At 46.6% G+C, this 18,696-nt stretch overlaps 1 protein-coding gene across 5 annotated transcripts in view; it reads right to left on the bottom strand.

Moving 5' to 3' along the window:
- Positions 1-1,579: 1,579 nt before the first annotated feature.
- BEND7 (BEN domain containing 7) overlaps positions 1,580-18,696 on the bottom strand; it is a 74,742-nt gene continuing 57,625 nt past the window's right edge. For 2 of the 5 annotated variants that reach the window (XM_072955057.1, XM_072955059.1), the window contains 3 exons: positions 15,117-15,236; positions 7,345-7,398; positions 1,580-2,574 (listed from right to left, as the gene is read on the bottom strand). In XM_072955057.1, the coding sequence (XP_072811158.1) occupies positions 2,540-2,574; positions 7,345-7,398; positions 15,117-15,236 (209 nt within the window). In that variant the 3' untranslated portion in view covers positions 1,580-2,539. Of the gene's footprint in view, positions 5,669-7,344; positions 7,399-15,116; positions 15,237-18,696 lie in introns of all 5 variants that reach the window. The other 3 variants (XM_072955058.1, XM_072955055.1, XM_072955056.1) reach the window with 3 other exon arrangements.

Below are 18,696 nucleotides of genomic sequence, written 5' to 3'. Positions count from 1 at the left end.
TGTATCTACAGCTGAAAGATTACACTGTATGCCAGAAATTGACACATTTTAAACTGAGTGGACTTCAATTTCAAAAAAGATAGCATATGACTCTGAGCAAACACACACTCAGAAAGCTTCAGTGTCCCCTACGCCTTCCAGCTCCTCAGGGTGGCCCACAGGGCCTGGTGTGGCTGGTCCCCAGCTTCAGTTCTCGTCCCTTGCATCCCCGCCCCAGCTGTGCTCACCCAACACAGCATCGACCTACAGCGGGTGTTCAGTAAACACCTTAACCAGGCTCAGGGTGCAGCTGGGAAACGAGCCAGCTGCCATCGCCCAGTCGCTCAGTTTTAAGGCTGGGCCGGTAGGAGGGGAGAAACTGAGGCAGCTGTGTGAGCTTTTATTCTACGTGAACCCCAGCAGCCCCCTTTTTGGAGGAGCCTCTGGTGGTGAGACTGGGTCCCCTCACACTGGATGAGAAAGCCCTATAGGGTGTCAGCCAGGCCACCTAGAAGGCACAGACCTCACCAGTATGCGGGGGCAAGGGCATCCCAGGGCCCTTGGGCCAGGTCACATGACGTGGCACCTTACAGATGATTTCACGGCACAAAGGGCCACACGACGCCTTGGAGGTGTTACAGCAGGACAGGCAGGCTGGTGCCAGGCTCCCAGCTTCCAAGAGGTGCGGGTACGTGGAAGACTCCGGCTGGCAGGGTTTAGATTTTTTTCTTTGTAAGCTATTCACCCTGTCGCTTTCCCTCCTGCAGTCCAGCTGCTTGCTTGCTTGCTTGCTATTTTAACTTAAAAAAATTTTTTTTTTAGTAGGAGGAGGAAATCAGATTTTTTAAAAATTTATTTTTATTTTAATGGAAGTACTGGGGATTGAACCTACCACCTTGTGCATGCTAAGCACGTGCTCTACCACTGAGCTACACCCTCCCCACTCAGCTGCTTTCTTATTGACAGCTACTCCCCATCACCCCACACCCAGCCCCTCTCCCAGCTGCAGAATAGCTCAGCATCCCCAAAATGAGGGCCCAAGAACCAGACCCCCAGCCAAAGCCCAGACAGAGCCCACAGACCAGCCTGGGGGTGCTGGGGGCTGGGGGCTGGGAGTGGCTTTTGGAGGGAGGAGGGGGCCAGGACCCACAAGGAGGAGCGCCCCCCTGTGTTCAGAGAGGAGAATAAAGCAATTACGTTTTAACGGCCACTTTGCATTAGAGAAGATTGATTTGTCCTTCTGCTGTGTTGTTTCCATAGAAGCAGGGCTTAACCTTTTAGGTGAAGATTATAAAGCTCCCTAATTCATTTAAAATTAGGCTTCAAGCCTATCAGTACTTACTGCTCAAGTGTTACTGTGGGACTTGCTACAGCCGCTGATCTGACCGCCAGCCACAGCCCGTGACTTAATACATTCAAACACGCTCTTTCTGGTAGCAATGCGGTTTCTTCGTTTATTTTTAAAAATTAACTTCATAAGGAGATAAAAGTTCCTGTGTAAGATCACAAGAGTATTAATAAATACCCTTTAATTAATGACTAGCATTAACTCCTCTTTACAAACGCAGGAGGACTGGGACACAGTCATGAAACAGGCACGTCCAATTAAAGTAATTTATTGTATTCTTCCAGAACGGACAGAAAGGGCGTCTTGGGAACTGGTATCACAACACACGTTACACACCATTTTCACAGCTAGCCTTGTGTTGAATTTTTTTTTTAAAGAACATAGTCATCTTAAAAAATCTAAATATTTACATATTAATAAAACATATATACAGAAAATTGAGACATTATCCATAGATATGGAATTTTTCTTTGCTAAGAAAGCCTATAAAAAGGATTTCTGAATAAAGTCTGAACAGTAGTCACAGTTAAGTAAACACAAATACAATTTTAATTTACAAAATATGATTTTGCACTTTTATGAAATGTATTTCCCATGTGTGAATCCATTGCATATTTTCTGTGCGCTGCACGATCCCCACCCCTCCTCAAGTATTGAAAAATTCAAGCTCTTGCCCAGCCTTGGCAGGAAGTGCTTTGAAGCTTCCCGGTGTATGTTTAACAGAATGCACAGCCGTAAGGTGAATGTTTCCACCTTTATTCGCAACGTATTCATCTTACTGTAACAGAGTTGAAAGGTCACTAATTAATCTTTTCAATTCCCTTGAGAAAGATATCCTTCTGGGAGGCAGAAGGCAAATTTTAAAACACATGTTGCAGAAAAACAAAAGCCCGGGTTCGCAGTACTTCATCAGACCCCTTAGTGAGCAGAGGGACTGGTTTCCAGGACGGGGTTACTAACAGGCTTGAAATCTAAAAGGAGAACTAAACGTGTGATGGAAACCATTTATCTGAACCTTCCTTGAGGCTCAAAAAAAGATAAATAAAAGACAGGCAGATATGAGATGGAGCTGTCTAGCGGCCGCACTGATTCCACAAGCCACACCTAGAACCAGCTTTGACACGGTCCAGGGATGCGTCCTATGGTCTCGGGTTGATCAGCTGGGCTTCGGTGGGGTACGGATTCATCCCAGGGCCCCCTCCTCGCTCAGGCTTAGCTGTCCGGCGTGACGTGTGTGGCACGAGTACCTTGGACAGGGTAGTAAGGAATTTAGGTTCCAGGCTTGGCCGGGCCGCTGATGGGCTGTTACCCGGCCCTGGGCAGCCACGGGCCTCACTCCCCAGCGGCCTCACCGCCAAACAAGGGCGTGGGGCTGAGGGGCCCAAACAATGCCTCTGAGCTTTAACATTCTGTGATTTGGTAAATGCTAGGGAGATGTGTTAAGTGCAAGCACAGCATTTTTTTCCCTCTGGGGTTTGGTGTTTGTACTGTTCAGATTTCTTCTGGACAATTTTTGGCTTTTGGGTCAAGTGCCAAAGAGTCACAGTAATTTGATTTATACAATAAATGAGGTGGAAATGCAGTGCCTCCCAATAAAAAAAGGTATTTTAAATTCACCAGTTTCTTAGAAAAAGGAATCTGGAGGCAAATATTTCTGTAAAACAAATACCCACATGGTAAAGCATTTCTTTAAAATGCATCCACATTTTCATCTGTTGGCTTTATATAAAGTGGAGGCAGGTGTACCAGGACCAAATGAATAATATAATGTTATGTGTATCTGTGGCCAGTCGCCACACAACATCACAACACTCAGTAAAAACCATCTGTCAAATAGTTGTCAGGTATTGTGTGGATAACTACTTTGAGTTTCTCACCTTTTAATTAGTTATTTTGTCACTATGTCGACACAACTTACGTGAAAGGTTTTCCTTTCCTAGGAATTCATGTATCACTTACACTTATGAGTGACAAATGATTATTTTGTAGGAAAATGATGTCACAAATGATTTCGTCTAATAGATCAGAGCTGTCCTGTCTCCCGAAACTTTTCCATCCTCTAAGCTGATGAAGGTCTAATTAATTTTGGTCTTCACAACTGCTCCTTCGGTCCTAGAAAGAGCCATTCTCCTTGATACAGCATCTAAGCAATTTACGTTAAAATAAATATGCTTCAAAACTCTATACTATATTCACATTGAAAAACACCAGGGAATGGACAATGAACTAACTGGATGATACGTTGGACATTTAAAGTGTGAAAATTCAACTCTAAAGATGATTTTTAAACATCTTAGACCAAATTGGAGGCTTGATTATCACATGAAGTATAAGAACACTATTCAGACGTGACGAGTCGCCCTCACAGAGCGCCCACACCTGGCAGTAACCTGAAATGCTAGCAGACCTTAGAGGAAATTGCAGTGGAAGAGGTGCACGTGCTAAGGGAGACTGTCACTACGTGTGAGTCTAGGCAGTGAGACCTGTCTCTGTGTCTTCCGTGTTTTCTCCCCTGGTGTCAAACACATAACCTACAACAGAGGTGAGAAAGTGAAGGGGGCCGCTCCTCTAAGAAAGAGTTGTTTGCTTTCCAAGACACGGTCAGACCTGCAGGCGTTCTGATAACTGCGGAACCTCTTAGGGGAGGTGTCTGTGTTTCACATCTAAATCACTGTTTCTCAGCCCAGGCTTCAGTTGTGCCAAATGAGCAATTTTAGCCATTAGAAAAGTAATGACAATTTTTACAAGAAAACCCGTGAATGTGGGTTAGTATTAGAGTATGTCCATTTCCATTGTCCAGGAATAGAAAATGGCCACATAAATATGATTTACCTGTAAAACAGAGTATTGTGCAGCTATTAGAATGATGCATGTGAAGATTTGTACTAAAATGGAAAATGCTTGCTAGGTGGTAAGACAAAACCAAACCTCAGGAAAGAAAATTGTATGGGTCTGATCTCCATTGTGTAAGTAAACACACGCAGAGGAAAGCCTGGGAAACACCCGATAGCAACGGCTATCCCCGGGCAGCAGAAGTGGCTTACATCTCCTTCCCTGTATTTTCTGTAATTTTTAAAAAGGATGCAAAAGAATGCCACCTGATAACAAAAAATGCTGAGCCTAGGTGTGCTCTTCACTGTTTCAAATTCAGACGCTGCTTTTTAAATTTTTAGAAAGTACCGTTTCGATTTCAGCCTCTATCCTCTTCCTTCCAAGTTGTTCCCCTCTCCCGGTGGCTTTCTCCCCTACCAGAGCGCTGTCTCCACCCCTGGGCTGGGGCCGCCTCTGCTTCCCACTGGTCTCAGGGTGGGGTTTGTTCACCAGAACCTAACTTAGTGCTGATCCCTAGCATCGTCAAAACATGCTGGCTGACGGGGTTGAGGGAAAAAAATCAACAGGTGTTTCCACTATAAAAATCTGTATCCATTTTGTTAAAACGAGACCAACAGAAAGTTGCTTGAGTGCAATGGATTGAGATCATATCAATGGATGCCTGATTGTGACCTTGACCTGGTTGGTTCTGGTGGTTCTGGTCTGCAGAAACACAGGGATTTATACCCCTGCCCTGCCCCTCCCCGACACACTCAAATTTGGAAGGAGAAAAAAGACCTTAAAGAGATAACAGAGGCATTGTTAAATCTGTAAAAAGGACCAAGTGTTGCTGGCTTGGACAGACTGGATGAGGAAGGTCTGGCCAGTGGGTCTCGAATCCAGGGATGAAATTGCATGTACAGAAAAGGGGGGATTCCTCTCTCGGGTGCTCTCATCAGGACCCACGGAAGGAGGAGGGAGTCGGCCGTTAGCTGTATTCAAAGCAGCCCCCAGACTGAGATTTTACTTGAGAGGCACTCGGGAGACAGCTAGTCTAATCAAGATGATTTAATTCCATTACTGCAAAATTTGGACCCTAGTCCGTGACATCTTTTCCCCTTTACAAAATGATAAGTGGTATTATTTATCATGCTGTTTAGTGATGTGCATCAAATATCTAGTAAGAGTCTAGCGAAAAGACCTGCAGGGGTGTCCTACCACCGTCTCTGCCAGGACCTCACGGCCTTGGGTACGATGTGGGGAAGGACTCCGGGAGCCAAGCGGCTTCAGGTTGACTTACGACAGACACTGAACTGTGAAGGCGGTGGGGGAGGACACTGAAATGGAATCCTAAAGGGGTTAGTACATCCATCAACTCCTTGGATCTGTAGGAAACATGCAGAGAAGGTACGAGAAAGCTACGTGGTAGGATGGCTGGGAGTTGAGAGGCCTCGGCTCCGGCCAGGCCACCAACCAGCTGTGAGAACTTGAGAAAGTCATTTTGTGTTTCTGGGCCTCAGGCTTTTTTACCTGTAAAATAAAAGGACTGGATAAAAAAGCAGGGATGGGATTAGATGATCTCTAAATTTCCTTCTCTCTCAGAGTCCTTGAAATTCTGTTCAGATCCACGAGGTGGTTCTACCATCCCGTGTTCAGTTTTCTCATCTGAAACATCTCTCTGCCTCCATCTTCAGACAGGAAAATGCAAAGGTGTTATTTCAAGGGGAATGGTTTTTGAATAATAATACTTTTTAAATAAGGCAGCTGTGTCAGATGATAGCCAGGACTGGCAGTGCAAATGGACTGGCAGTGCAAATGGACTGGGGTCAATGGGGCCGGCGGGGGAGGAACGGGGTCCTATCACCAGCTAGGACAGCTCTGCACTCCCCCAGAGGGCCTCCTGGAAGGCACCGTTTCATCATCAGTGGCAGGGCTTCGAGCAGCTACATAAGAGCATGGCTAGTATGAGTTGTCCGGATATTCAGAGGAGGGCAAGTTGGGAAGGAACAATAGAGATCATGCATTTCAACTCTCTCAATTCATAAATTTGGAAACATAGCCAAACAAGAAGAGAAATCTGCCTTTCCTGTAATTTCCGTAAGGACTGTATACAGTAAGAACCTGACAGAAGCGGGCTATTTTGCCCTCTGCGGCCCATTTCATTTACTGGTCCAATCTGCTGTGGAGCTACTCAGTGGCAGAGAAAGCACCGTATTTACACGGCTGGGTTTCCTGGTGGCTCCGGAGTTCACTGACGTCCACCCATGGTACACTGTGAACTCAGGATAAGTGCCATCAGTGAACACTTGACCTGGCAGAGTTCCTGCACAGAAAGCTACTCCCTTAATACTTGCTGGATTTAATTCAAAACTTACCACCCCAAATGCAGAGAATACACTGAGTTGAGATTTTCATTTACAGGGTTTTTTGGGGGGGGCGGGGGGTGGTCTGGGTTTTGTTGTGAGAGAATCTTCGGGTATTTTGAGGGCAGTCAATAGAGAGTCTTGAGACCAACTGAGAGAATAAACTCTTAGTCACATGTCACTGATCGGACACCTGTCTCTAGGGCTCTCAGGTGTGAACCCACACAGAGGTAGGAGGCCAGGGTCAGAAGTATTACTTGAGAGTCAAATAATAAGAAATCAGATTTAAGTCTGTGGCTTAACACTGCAGCAGATGCTTGGGGTGCAACACTGCACACAGCTGGTCGGGTCCCAGTGCCCCTCCGCTAGACGTGGGCTTAGTCACTTGCTCACCTAAAACAGTATTCACTGGGTGCCCATTGTGTGAAGGCTATGACTGACTCTGCCTCTCAAAGCCTTTTAGGGGGAGGCAGGAGAGGACAGAACAAACGTGAATTTCATCATAAAACTGATGATCCCTAATCTAAACAGAGATGTCCTTTCCTGGTAAAGTATATTTTTTTAATGTCCGAAGGTTTGGGGAGGTGAACTGCTGTAACACTAAGTTCTCAAGACCTGCTGTTCTGAGGTTTTCAAGAAGATGAAACAGAATGTGAGAAAACTGTAGCTTTTCATATTCAATGTGAAAAATCTCTCTGCACGCAGGACAGCGAGCACCTCTGATTACCGGGGCTGGTTCTTTTACAGAAGCGTCTGCATCTCTGCTGTTAGAAACATTTTTAATGCAAATATTTTCACGTGCTGCATTTTCCAGCGGGTGATGAGAATGTAAATATGTTTTACCTGTTGGTGGTAGAGAAACGCCATCCAGCCTTTCATCACCGTCAGCCGCCTCTGCTGGTTACAAACGTACAACACAAATCTCATTAGTTTCAGGAAGCACATTCATTTTGCAGAATACAGTAATGCAATTTAAAAACTCCAGCGTACATAATAGTTTTCACCTTTTCCCTTCGCAGCTTTTCAGCCAGTTCACGTTATAGATTTTAGTACCATTATTGAAATAAAATATTTTTCAAATGATGATATAAAATCCATTTTCCTGTATTGAAATTTTTTATATCTTATGAAACTTACTCTATCAATCATTAATGATTTCAGTTCATTTTCACTGATTTGCATAGGTTTAAGTATCACCCCAGAATCTGGGATGAAGGCACGGAGGTCAGTGAATTCCTATGGTTAGAATTTTACTTGTCACCCCCAGAATCCTTCCAGTGGGGCAGGCTTAGGTTCTTGAGAGTGAAACCTTTTTTTTGGTGATGACTGAAAATTCAATCTAAAATGAGCATTAATTTAGTCATAAAATCCGAAGGAATAAGTGTTTCTCCAAAAGATTCATCACTTCCATGCTTTAAAAAGCAAAACTTTGCTCATCTCTGATACATTTCAATCTCTGTAAGAGTTTTCTAAAGGCAGATCCTTCAGTCCCAGAAAACCTTCCACCAAGGACAAAAAAGAAGGTGCCCATGTGTGTCCTGGTAACTGATGGCTTGTCAGTTTCCCCATCATGCTGTGGGCAGGCCCGAACCCTCCGCGCTCCTGGGGTAATTCTGGCTCTGCTCCCTCTGTCCCCGGGCTGTGGGCCCAGAGGAAGCTTCCTGCTCTCGGCCACCTTCCTGCTGCCTGCACGCATGCCCCTGAGGCCAGCCAGACGAGGGCTGCCACGTGCAACACGCTGCAGTGCTGAGTCCATGGGAAGCAAACTAGTGCGATGTTCTTGTTGTAACTGCTGTTGCTTTAAGCACAAAGTTAAGAGGTGGCTGGAGATGTTCAGAGACCTGCCCATCACTCACCCAAACGCCTTGTCCTCAGATGGCTATGCTGGCCGGAGGGGAAGGCCCACTGCCCCTCACCTGCTAAATCCACCACAAAGAGGAAACACTGAGACAGGGTAGTCAAGAGCAGTTTTGTTTGGAGGAGAGTAGGAATCACTAAAAATGACGTGGTAGATGAATATTTAACAACGTAAAACATTCCAGTCACGCGATGGGATAAATGGTAAGATCAGAATCTTGTAAGCGGGTTGATGGACAAAATACAGGACACACTAAAATGTTAACGATGTTTCTCTCAGGATGAAAAAGCTCATGGGTATTTAAAATTTTGTTGAGTCTTCTAAAATTATATATGTAAAAAAATAACAAACGTGTTATATTTTTATATTTAGAACACATTCTCTTCCGATTGGTTTGAGTGAATTTGAGCACGCAGCTGAACTACGGTAGTTCTTTCACTGAGACTTTAGAAATTCTTCAGGAATAACAATGATAATGCTGATAGGCCTCATTTACTAAATGCTTATTACCACCCAGCCGGCACTCATCATATACGCACTGTGCCATCAAACCCTTAGGAACCCCTACAGGGTAGGTCTGTTACTCCCATTTTAACGAATGAGGCAACTGAGACAGACAGAGGGTAAGAAATTTACCTAAGGGAATGGTAACGCAGCTAGGAAGTGACTCTGTCAAGGGTGTGACTCAAGCTAGTGCCTGCGCTCTTCATCTCCGTGCTAATGTCCAAACATACATCACTCGTATCATTGTAAGCTAGATTTTAACAACTTCAAGGTTTCATTTATTTTATACTTCAGTAACTTTCTCTGCTTCCCAAGGACAGTTGCTTTTCATTCAGTTATGACAAAAATCAGTTCTGGGTATAAGCTGATCTTCCCCTTGTAATTTAGCTCTCCTCTCTTTTTAAAATCAGGCCTATGCAATTATGTGCTTTAGTAAGAACAGATTATACACAACCAAAAAATGTGTCAGTGATTACGTGTGAATTAGTAGACACCCACTGCACGAACAGGGCTGAGTGTCGCGGGCGATGCACACGACTGTTAACTTGAACTTAATTATAACATCTGCCTGTAACGACAAGCTCACGATCCTTCTTTCCTGGCGACGGGCAAGTTGTGAAATTTGGCAAAGATGGAGCCAGTCCAATAAAAATGTAACACCAGCTACCGCTTTGCTCTTAGAGCCAATACAAATAAAAAATGGCCATTTCAGCACCGAGAAGATGATCTAATGAAAATGATAAGAAGCCACCCCAGGAAAGGAATCATTCCAGTTATCGGGGGAAAAAATGATTACATGTGATGAGACACCCAAATGAATTTCCATCTGGATTCGCATAGCAACCTTTCAAATCTGAGGGGTGCCTCTTTTTTCCAGAGGCAGCGCAGGTGGCCTTTAGCGGCGAGTTCATTACCTGCCCAGGTAGAGTCTGTAGCTAAATCCAGGAATTGAGCCAAATATGACAAATAAGGTTGACATTGTGGAATATCTATGAGATGCCATATTGTCATTTAGACTGAAAATAAGATGGAAAAACAAGCTGCAGTAGTGACCCAGGCCCTTCCCCTCCCGTCAGCATGACAGGAACACAGGTGGCCCAGTGACAGTTTTCTGAGCCCCCCTTCCGTGCTGCTTGAGCACAGTCAAGGGGGATCATATCTGACAAAACTGGGGGACAGTCACTGTAGAGTGCTGTCACCTGGCCCCGCTGGTTCTATGTCAGGGTCGGCCGTGTCCTCCGGCCACCTCCACTTCTCAGACCGCAGGAGAACGCTGCCCACGTGCCACTCACACACGCCCGGGAAGAGACTCTGCATCCAGCATCAGAAGTGGAATCAGACGTGACGATGACTCGGGAACAGGGCGGACGATCATCTGAGCAGGGGAGATGCTCCCACAGGAAGCAGCGGGAGTGAGAAACACTAACCTGGACACTGAGACGGTGAAGAAATGGGTTCCCTGGCCAGTATACTTGGGGGATAGAGAAACAGGGACGGGGAGAGAGGTCCCCATGGTGTGCACATGTGTTTGCTGGGGGGAAGGGAATGGAGACCGGAACTTATCAGAATTGGTCTCAGCATCTGACAATAGGAAAAAAAGAGGCACGTTTACATATAAAACATACCTAGGAGGGGGAACAAAATGTAGCTGAACTTGCTCTTCTAGCCCAGGCCCCGGCCAGCAGAGCTGCTCCCGGGCCTGTGAGAAGGGTCCTCCCCGACGGGCCCGGCACACACTCAGCAGCCTGCCCCCGGCTTGTCTGTCCTCTCCCTTCAGAGGTTACTCCTCAACTGAAACTTGCCAGGTCCTTTAGGGACTGTCTGTCATTCTCTGCAGTGAGAGGCCCGAGTTCTGTAACACAGAGCCTTCCTCCCCACTCCCAGGTGTCTCTGCTGCCCCTCCGTCTCCTGAACTTGCACATCCTTTTCCCTCAAGCTCCCAGGCGCTCCAAGTATTTCCCACGTTTTCCGTGTCCTCCCACCACCCTCTGGGATGCACGGAGGGCTTCCTGGTAGAGGAGTTGAGTGCGGATCTGGTAACCGGCCCGAGGCTGGAAGCTGGTGCACAGCTGGACTGGTGTGCGGGGGCCGCGGGGCAGCTGGTGGCAGCGGCGCGGCTACTCTGGCCCTTAGCCTTCCTTTTGGACTGACTATTACATTTCAGTCTCTTCATGGTGACAAATGTTAGCTCTCTCTGATATATTTCATGTCTTTGTTTTGGGGTTCAACAATACCCAGAACAGGTTCTTACATACCCAGAACAGGATTGCTGGCACAGAACTTAGGCAGCATAAGACCGACTAAACACTGACTAGCAAGGACACCGCTCAGGCTTCACACCTGAAATCTGACTTGGGATGTAAAGCCGAGGAGACCTGCACCCAACACGACACCAGTGATTAATCAGGGTCACTGTGCTGTCTTTTATAACACCTGTCAGCCAGTCATAAAAAGCTCTTTCCCTGGAGCCTGAAGTCCAGGGGGGTGACAGTAATAAAGAAGCCTTTGTGAGGTGTCTCAAGGCGGAAGCAGGAGACCTTGAGCCTAAGAAGAGATAAGAGACCTGCAGTGGGAAGTTATTCTTCCCAGGTGTCATTCAGTTAACTCGCCCAGAGTGAGGTCCGGGCATCGCCACACTGGATTCTGAAACTCTGGGGGAGGCTGGGACAAGAGGAAGTGGGGAGGAAGTTCTAGGACTAAGGGGACAGGGACAGAGAAGTAAGAGAAAGGACTGGAGGAGGAAGGGTGGGACGAGGGGGCGAGGGGCCACAGGTGCCCCCCAGGTTCCGGTGGGGGTGTGGGGACTGGGAACCATTAGAACCTCACGTAAGGAACAGATGGACTGTTTCCCCAAGACCTCACGTGACCGTGATGAGCTAAGACCTTTTTGCTGTGGACTGCCGTCCCTCCATTTCCATTCATTGATTCGTTGGTTCACTTAGCAAATATTCTTGTGTATCCATGATGTGCCACACACAGTTCTAAACACTGAGGGCAGAAATGTGCCGCCTCTGCTCCTCATGGAGGAAACAGGTATGTCACCATTCAGGTGGCAGAAGATTAAAGTGCTGGGGTTGCCTCTGAAGTCCCCAGGGGAAGGGAGCCTTCGAGATGCTGCAAAGTTTCCCAGGCAGAGGGAAAGCACGCTTGCCGGGACCAGCCAATTTCAGATCAGGGAGGATTCTGGTGTGGCCGCGGGAGGCAGCAGGCTGATGGCAGGAGAGGATGATGGCTCCAGACCATGAAGAGCCTCGCCTGCCACATTGTGGGGGACGTGCAGAGGGGATTTTATTCTGGGGACGACAGGAAGCTAGAAGTTTGAAATCAGGGGCGGGGAGTGACCAGATCTTATTAGCAGAGGCACAGAGAATCAAGTCTGGGGTCTCAGGATGTGGCCAGGCCTGGAGCCGCACATGGAGGAGCCACTGATGGTGGGACAGCTCAAGTCACGAGGAAGGATTCAGAACGAGATGAGAAAAAGCAACACGGATAGAAACCAGGACACTGGGTTTAGGAGCAGGCAGAGGAGGAAGAGGCGGTGAGGGAGACCGAAGGCATTGAAGGGAATTTGCAGGAGAAGAAAGAGAATGAAATCACAGAATCTGGAAGAAGATGAGATTTGACTGGATAAAAATCAATATAGAGGTCGAGTCAGAGTGATAATACAAACAAGTGAAATCTGATCATCAGATGTGAACGTGTCAGATTCCTTGATAGGACTGAGGTCAGGGGGCAAATGCGAAGGATTCTAAAGTGAACTGGGTGGGGAGGGTACAGCTCAAGTGGTAGAGCACGTGCCTAGCATGCACGAGGTCGCAGGTTCAATCCCCAGTGCCTCCTCTAAAAATAAATAAACCTAATTACCTCCCCACCCCAGCCCCCTGCCAAAGTAAAATACTTAAATAATACAATAATAAATAATTAAACATTTAAAAAAGAGTAGTTTAAAAAATAAAAAGAATAATAAAAAAAATAAAGTGAACTGGAATGGGGAAGCTGACTCAGGGAAGACAGACCCTTTTGGAAGAAATCTGACCAACGACGTTGGAAGAGACGGTAGTGGTTTTAAGACCTACAAGGAAAAAGGAATTGCTGTGTTTTGTTTTCGGTTGGCAAAGGGAAGAAGGATGAGGTGGTGGGCGCTGTTTGAGCCTTACTACATGTCAGCTCTCTATTGGTGGCAATAGCTACGTCATCTAAGTTTAACTCTGAAAGCACATATGAGATAGGTATCAGCCTTGTTATATAAAGGGAGAACCTGAGGCTCAGAGAGGGTGAGGAATTTGTCCAAGTTCCCAAGAAACTGTAAATGATAGATCAGGGCCAGGAAGGCAGACCTGTTCTCTCCACTGTCCCACACGGAGTTTATCGGTGATGACTTGGAGACGCGGGAGCAGATGACAGTGAGAACTGGGGAGCCGAGGAGGGGTGAGCCTCCCCTCGGCTTTATCCATTATCCTTGGATAATAATGACTTATCCAAACCTGAAAGCCTCTGGCAGCAAAAGGGGCATTACTGATCACAGCACCCAGGTGCAGCAAGCTGGCCGGTCCCCTGACCGAGGACACTGAGGCCACCTCAGTGACCTGCACGCCGCCAGCACGGCTGTGTGCACACAGACATCTTCAGAGAGGTACACTAGCTTCCCCGATGCGGACACCTGTGTACCGCACACGTCTGGAGCCTCAGGACAACTCCGAGGCAGGCTTTATTTTTATGTCCACGCCATGATAGGGACCTGAGGATTAGAAGGACTGAGAGAAATGTCGAAGGTCTAGAGCAGACACAAACCCTGAAAACCAGATCTACTGATGCCATGTGCCTTCCCACCTAATGCAATCATCCAGTTTTTGGACCAATTAAAAATACTAGCAGTCCATTATTCTTTACTAAAAGAGTATCTCAATTAAGTGAAAAGTAAGTCAAAAGGCTGAAAAAAGAAGGGAAGATCCTTTTTATGTATCTTTTTTTTAAACTGAAGTACAGTCAGTTACAATGTGTCAATTTCTGGTGTCTGGCACAATGTCCCAGTCATGCATGTACATACATGTATTTGTTTTCATACTTTTTTCATTAAAGGTTATTACAAGATACTGAACGTAGTTCCCTGTGCTATACAAAAGAAATTATTCCTTTTTAATCTGTTGAAGGGATGATTTTTAATTAAAAACGAAATCTCCACCTAGTTGGATAGTTTAGATTCTGCTAGCTGCATTTATGGAATTATAAGGGTTTTCACACTGAGAAACCACTTGGTCCCTCGGTGCCCTGTGTCTAGTCGAGTCGAGGGAGCTCCCACTTGAGCCGGGAGCTGTCGTCCCCGGGGTGGGTGGCTGAGCTCCTCCCCAGGCTTGGTCACGGTTACTACTACTGACAGTGAGAGGTCAAGTCAGAGGCGGTTACAGACAGTCTCACGCGTTTGTGCCACGGTTCTCACGGACCTCCGGACCTCCACAGCACCCCAAAGTGTGATCATCTAGCATCTGAAATCTGTCTCCCAAACTCTCACACCACAGCCACAGAAGCACGGAAGGCTCTCAGCAGGCCAGGGGTCCTGAGGTTTGATTGGGAATTGTTTTCTGTTTTGTTTTGTTTTTAAATAATATCCAGACGCTTGTGGCCTCCTGGAAATGATTATTCCTACATCTTGGCAAAAAACTGACCTCAGGGATTCTTCACTGGTAAATTGTCCCCCTGTCACTCTGGGGAGGCTGGAAGTTCAAATAACCAAGTCTAAATAGTCATAATTCAACTGGTGTCCACTTCTCCTAGAAGAAGTATCCCAGAACTGCCAAGCCCGTATTTTTTTAAGTAAATAAATCAATATTTGACATAAAACCCCTTTCTAGCTCATGAAAGGTAGGATGTTTACTGCTTTTTTTTAACCTTAAGTAACTCATACTTTTTATAAAGTCATGCAGATCCAAACAAATAAAAATCAATAGGCAACAGAAACAAATCAAAAAGAGAGAGCTCGTTTCATACAATACGACCACCGGTGAGATCAGCCATCTTTTTCACTGGCACTATTAAAAGTGAATAGCCTGACATAATTTTCACTATGTAATCTTCAGGTGAATTTCAGAATCATCTGAATAAGATTTTAAAATACAAAACCAAAAGCCCATTACATAAAGCTTCTCCTTCAAAAGGCAAAAGACAATGAAGTACCCTAAGCAAAGGATCGTATTTTGCATCATCTAACAATTCAATAAAGGGCTTCTGCGGTTGTTTTCTTGTGGCTTATTCATACCTGAGCCTCTTTTTAACCTTCTTCTAGCCAGTTTGATTTGATCCTGTAGAATCTGTACCCAGTCTCTCGGGCCAGGAAGTTTGTCCACGTGATTAGCAGTGCAGTATTTTTCTGTGAAGACTGAAAGAGAATGTGAAATACTGTTAAATATTTTTTTAACATTTTTTATTGATTTATAATCATTTTACAATGTTGTGTCAAATTCCACTGTTAAATATTTTAACAAATAAATCATGCAGATCTGAAATAGGAACATAATTCCAAGAAGAAGAAAAAAAAAGTGCATTTCTAAAAGGTATCAGTCCTACAGTGGGTATTCTCAGAATCCACGTGACATTCCTTTGGTGGAGGTGGAACTTGGCGGGACCCATCCTACATGCAGATGGAACCAGTGATAGATACTAAGTAGTTCTATGGCAATTACGCTTTTTAATTGCTCCACGTTCGTGTGGACGTGTCTTACAGGCAGAGAAGAAAATGCTTCCTAGGGCGCACTGGCCCCATGACAGAATTCTGCCAGTGTATTAAAATATTTCACTTTTCTGTCGTTAACATGGAATGGAAAAATTACACACAAAGGTGATGATCTCGCGGTGATGCCCGCTAAACCGATCAGCGCTCAAAATAGATCCAGCGCAGCTGGGTCTTAGAGAAAGTTCCCGTTCTGCTTTGAGTCAGCCTCCTGCATCCTGTGCCAGCAGCTCCTAGGAAAGAGCTCCCTCGTAAGCACAAAAGAAACTGTGGAGAGACCTATGGCAGGACAAGAGGGAGGCCAGACAATTATCCCATTAAAGGCGCGCAGCGTGCGACTGCGTGCCCAGCGCTGGTCCTGGCATTTCTGCTGCAGCTTCGCTCCCGAGCACTTTTCAACCTGCTCTCCGTAAGGTCAAGGCTGTGTGCAGTCACGTCATACTGCCTCCCTGGTATTTAAAATATTGATAATTTTCAACATTTTAAAGGTTTCTTTTACAAAGAAAGGACAGAGGAACATGGTGACAGGTTCAGCTACCTAAAACCGTAAAATGTCTATTGAATAAAAAATAAACATTTCATTTGAATGAGAAAAGCTATTTGCACTGAATCCACTGCTCTGGGGAGAGGTCGACCAGATAAAAAAGCAACGTCAAGTCCCCACAGATAAATGGACAGAGTATGCTTAGCAAAAAAAATTAGGAAAAATGGTCAAATACTATGTAAGCCTCCAAGTTGTAAAATATACTTTCTACCTACTAAATTAGAAAAACAATTAGGCTAATACTTAATATTGATAAAACTGTGGGTCTGGCACATTCAAATATTACTGTTGGCATAAACTGGCAAAACCTTTTGGGAAATCAGATGATTACTATATAGTGAGAGACAAACTGTTACTCCTTTGGATTGGTAATGTTACTCCTAGAAATTTATCCTAAGGAAATAATAATATGAAAGAAGAGAAGAAAGTCATAAACAGTCATCCCTTGGTATCTGTGGGGAACAGGTTCCAGGACCCCCACGGATACCAAAATTCCCGGATGCTCAAGCCACGTATATAAAAAGTGTGGTACACGCGTATCCTTCCACACATGTGAAATCATCTCTGGATGACCTGTATTACCTAAGACAATGTACATGCTATGTAAATAGATGCCAACACTTGGCAAATTTAAGTTTTGCTTTTTGGAACTTTCTGGAGTTTTTCCCCCCAAGTATTTTCCATTGGTGGTCAGCTGAATCTGCAGGTGTGGAGCCGTGGTGGGAACACCTGAAGGGGTGGGAGCAGGAGGTTCCTTCCAGGACTCTGTGCAATCATCGGAGATAGGGGCAGTGTTAGTGAAGACGAAACTGGCATTTCTGGTGGATCACGTGACTGGTAACACAGGAGGGAAGGTTTGTGAGGGGAATGGCAAGGTGTAGCTGGCGTGGTTTGGGACCTGCCGAGTTTGGGGTGTTTGCAGAGCCCCCATATGGGGGTGGCCAGCAGGTGTTACAGTGTGGAAGCCTACAGTTCAGGGGCGGGGTCCTGCCTGAAGGTACTGGTTTGAGGGGCACGAACATACACATGGCAGTTAGAACAACAAGAGAAAAAACATTGACCAGGGAGAAGGTTTTGAGGGAGCGGAGCACCGGGCCACGCACAGAGCAGAGAATCTGAGCATCTGAAAGGCGATTATGGCTCAGGAGTCCAGGAAGGAGCCAGGATGGGCTGCAGGCAGGAGAACCAGGAGTGTGGTTCCGTGAAGGCTGAGGCTGGTGCGAACAAAGGAGAGAGGGACACAGAAGGGCCAGGAAGGACGTGTGGAAAGGGTCGCCGGAGGCTATCAAGGACATGGGGAGGGGGCCACAGATGACACTCTCACAACACCAGGTTCAGGGGGGATGGAAGAGGAGGGGGTTTACAGGTGGAGGGAGGCGGCCAGCACTGCAGGAGATGAAGGATCCAGGAAGGAGGAGAGGCAGTCAGAGGAACCACAGCGGAGGCACTGAGGGGCAGCAGGGTCCGGGAGAGAAATGGGGGGTTACCCTGGACCAGGAGGAGAACTGTGTCCTCTGAACCAGAGGAGCAGAAGACTAGGGTAGAGTGAGAAGTGGTTAGAGGTCAGAGGCACCCTCACTCCTGACACCTCAGTGGACTCACTGGGGAGGGGTGTGGAGAGGGTGGGGACGTCTGCAACGGCCTCAGAGAAAAACAGGAGCAGGAAGGCAGGAGACCCGGATGCGGGGCGCTGAGCAGGAGGGCTGCCTGCTTGCGGCAGCAACAGCCTCAGGGCAGCTCATTTCTCCATGGTGCAGGGTGGAGACACCAGATGTAGGGCTGGTTGAGGGTTAGGATTTTGCTGGACAGGTTTGGCAGAAGGACAGGATATAAAGCACTTGAAGATGTTGGTGGAGATGCCCCCTGCAATGAGTGACGGCTGTCTTCACCCACCCATCCTTTCCACCCAAATCTGGGAAGCAAGTGAAGCCAGAAAACGGCTCAGACTCGGGAAAATTGATGGAGATCCAGGAATGGAAATATGAGCGGGGTTGGCAAGGAGGTGCCAGGGAACAGGGGCAACTGAGGGGTGAGGGTTGGCAGAGAGCGGAACGTACGGTCAGCGGTGTGGGGCAGAAATGTGGCGGAGGTGAATGCCAGTGTGGACGAGGGCTGGCGGTCACGTGGGTCCTCCGCGTGGATGGAGAAGTTATCCAAGATGGCAGCAGGGTCTGGGGGCGAGAGGAAGACGTACAGCTGTGCGGACAGAGGGGCTCCAGCCCCGCCCAGACTGAGTGGGGAAGGAGAGGCCAGGAGGAGGCAGAATTAAGGTTTGGGAAGCATATCAACCAGGCTCCCCAACAGATGATACATGGGGCACGTGAGTCAGCGGCCCTACTTGAGAGAGATGCAGAGGAGACAGCATCCCAGGGTGGGCGAGCTTCTGAATCTCCTGGACCAGACGACAGACACCCCCGGGTCTTCGTTTTGTCTTCCTACCAGCACCCACTACAGTGCCCTGTACAAAGAACTCCGTAAACATTTGAAGGATAAACAAACGTATTTTCTACTTTTGTTTCAAATGGAAGTAAATACAGTCGCTCACACATTTAGGCTAATTGGAGG

This window comes from Vicugna pacos, chromosome 35 (genome assembly GCF_048564905.1).
Source record: "Vicugna pacos chromosome 35, VicPac4, whole genome shotgun sequence".
Taxonomy (NCBI): Eukaryota; Metazoa; Chordata; class Mammalia; order Artiodactyla; family Camelidae; genus Vicugna; species Vicugna pacos.
The sequence above is the reverse complement of the archived record's forward strand: the minus strand, read 5'-3'. Positions and strand labels throughout refer to the sequence as shown.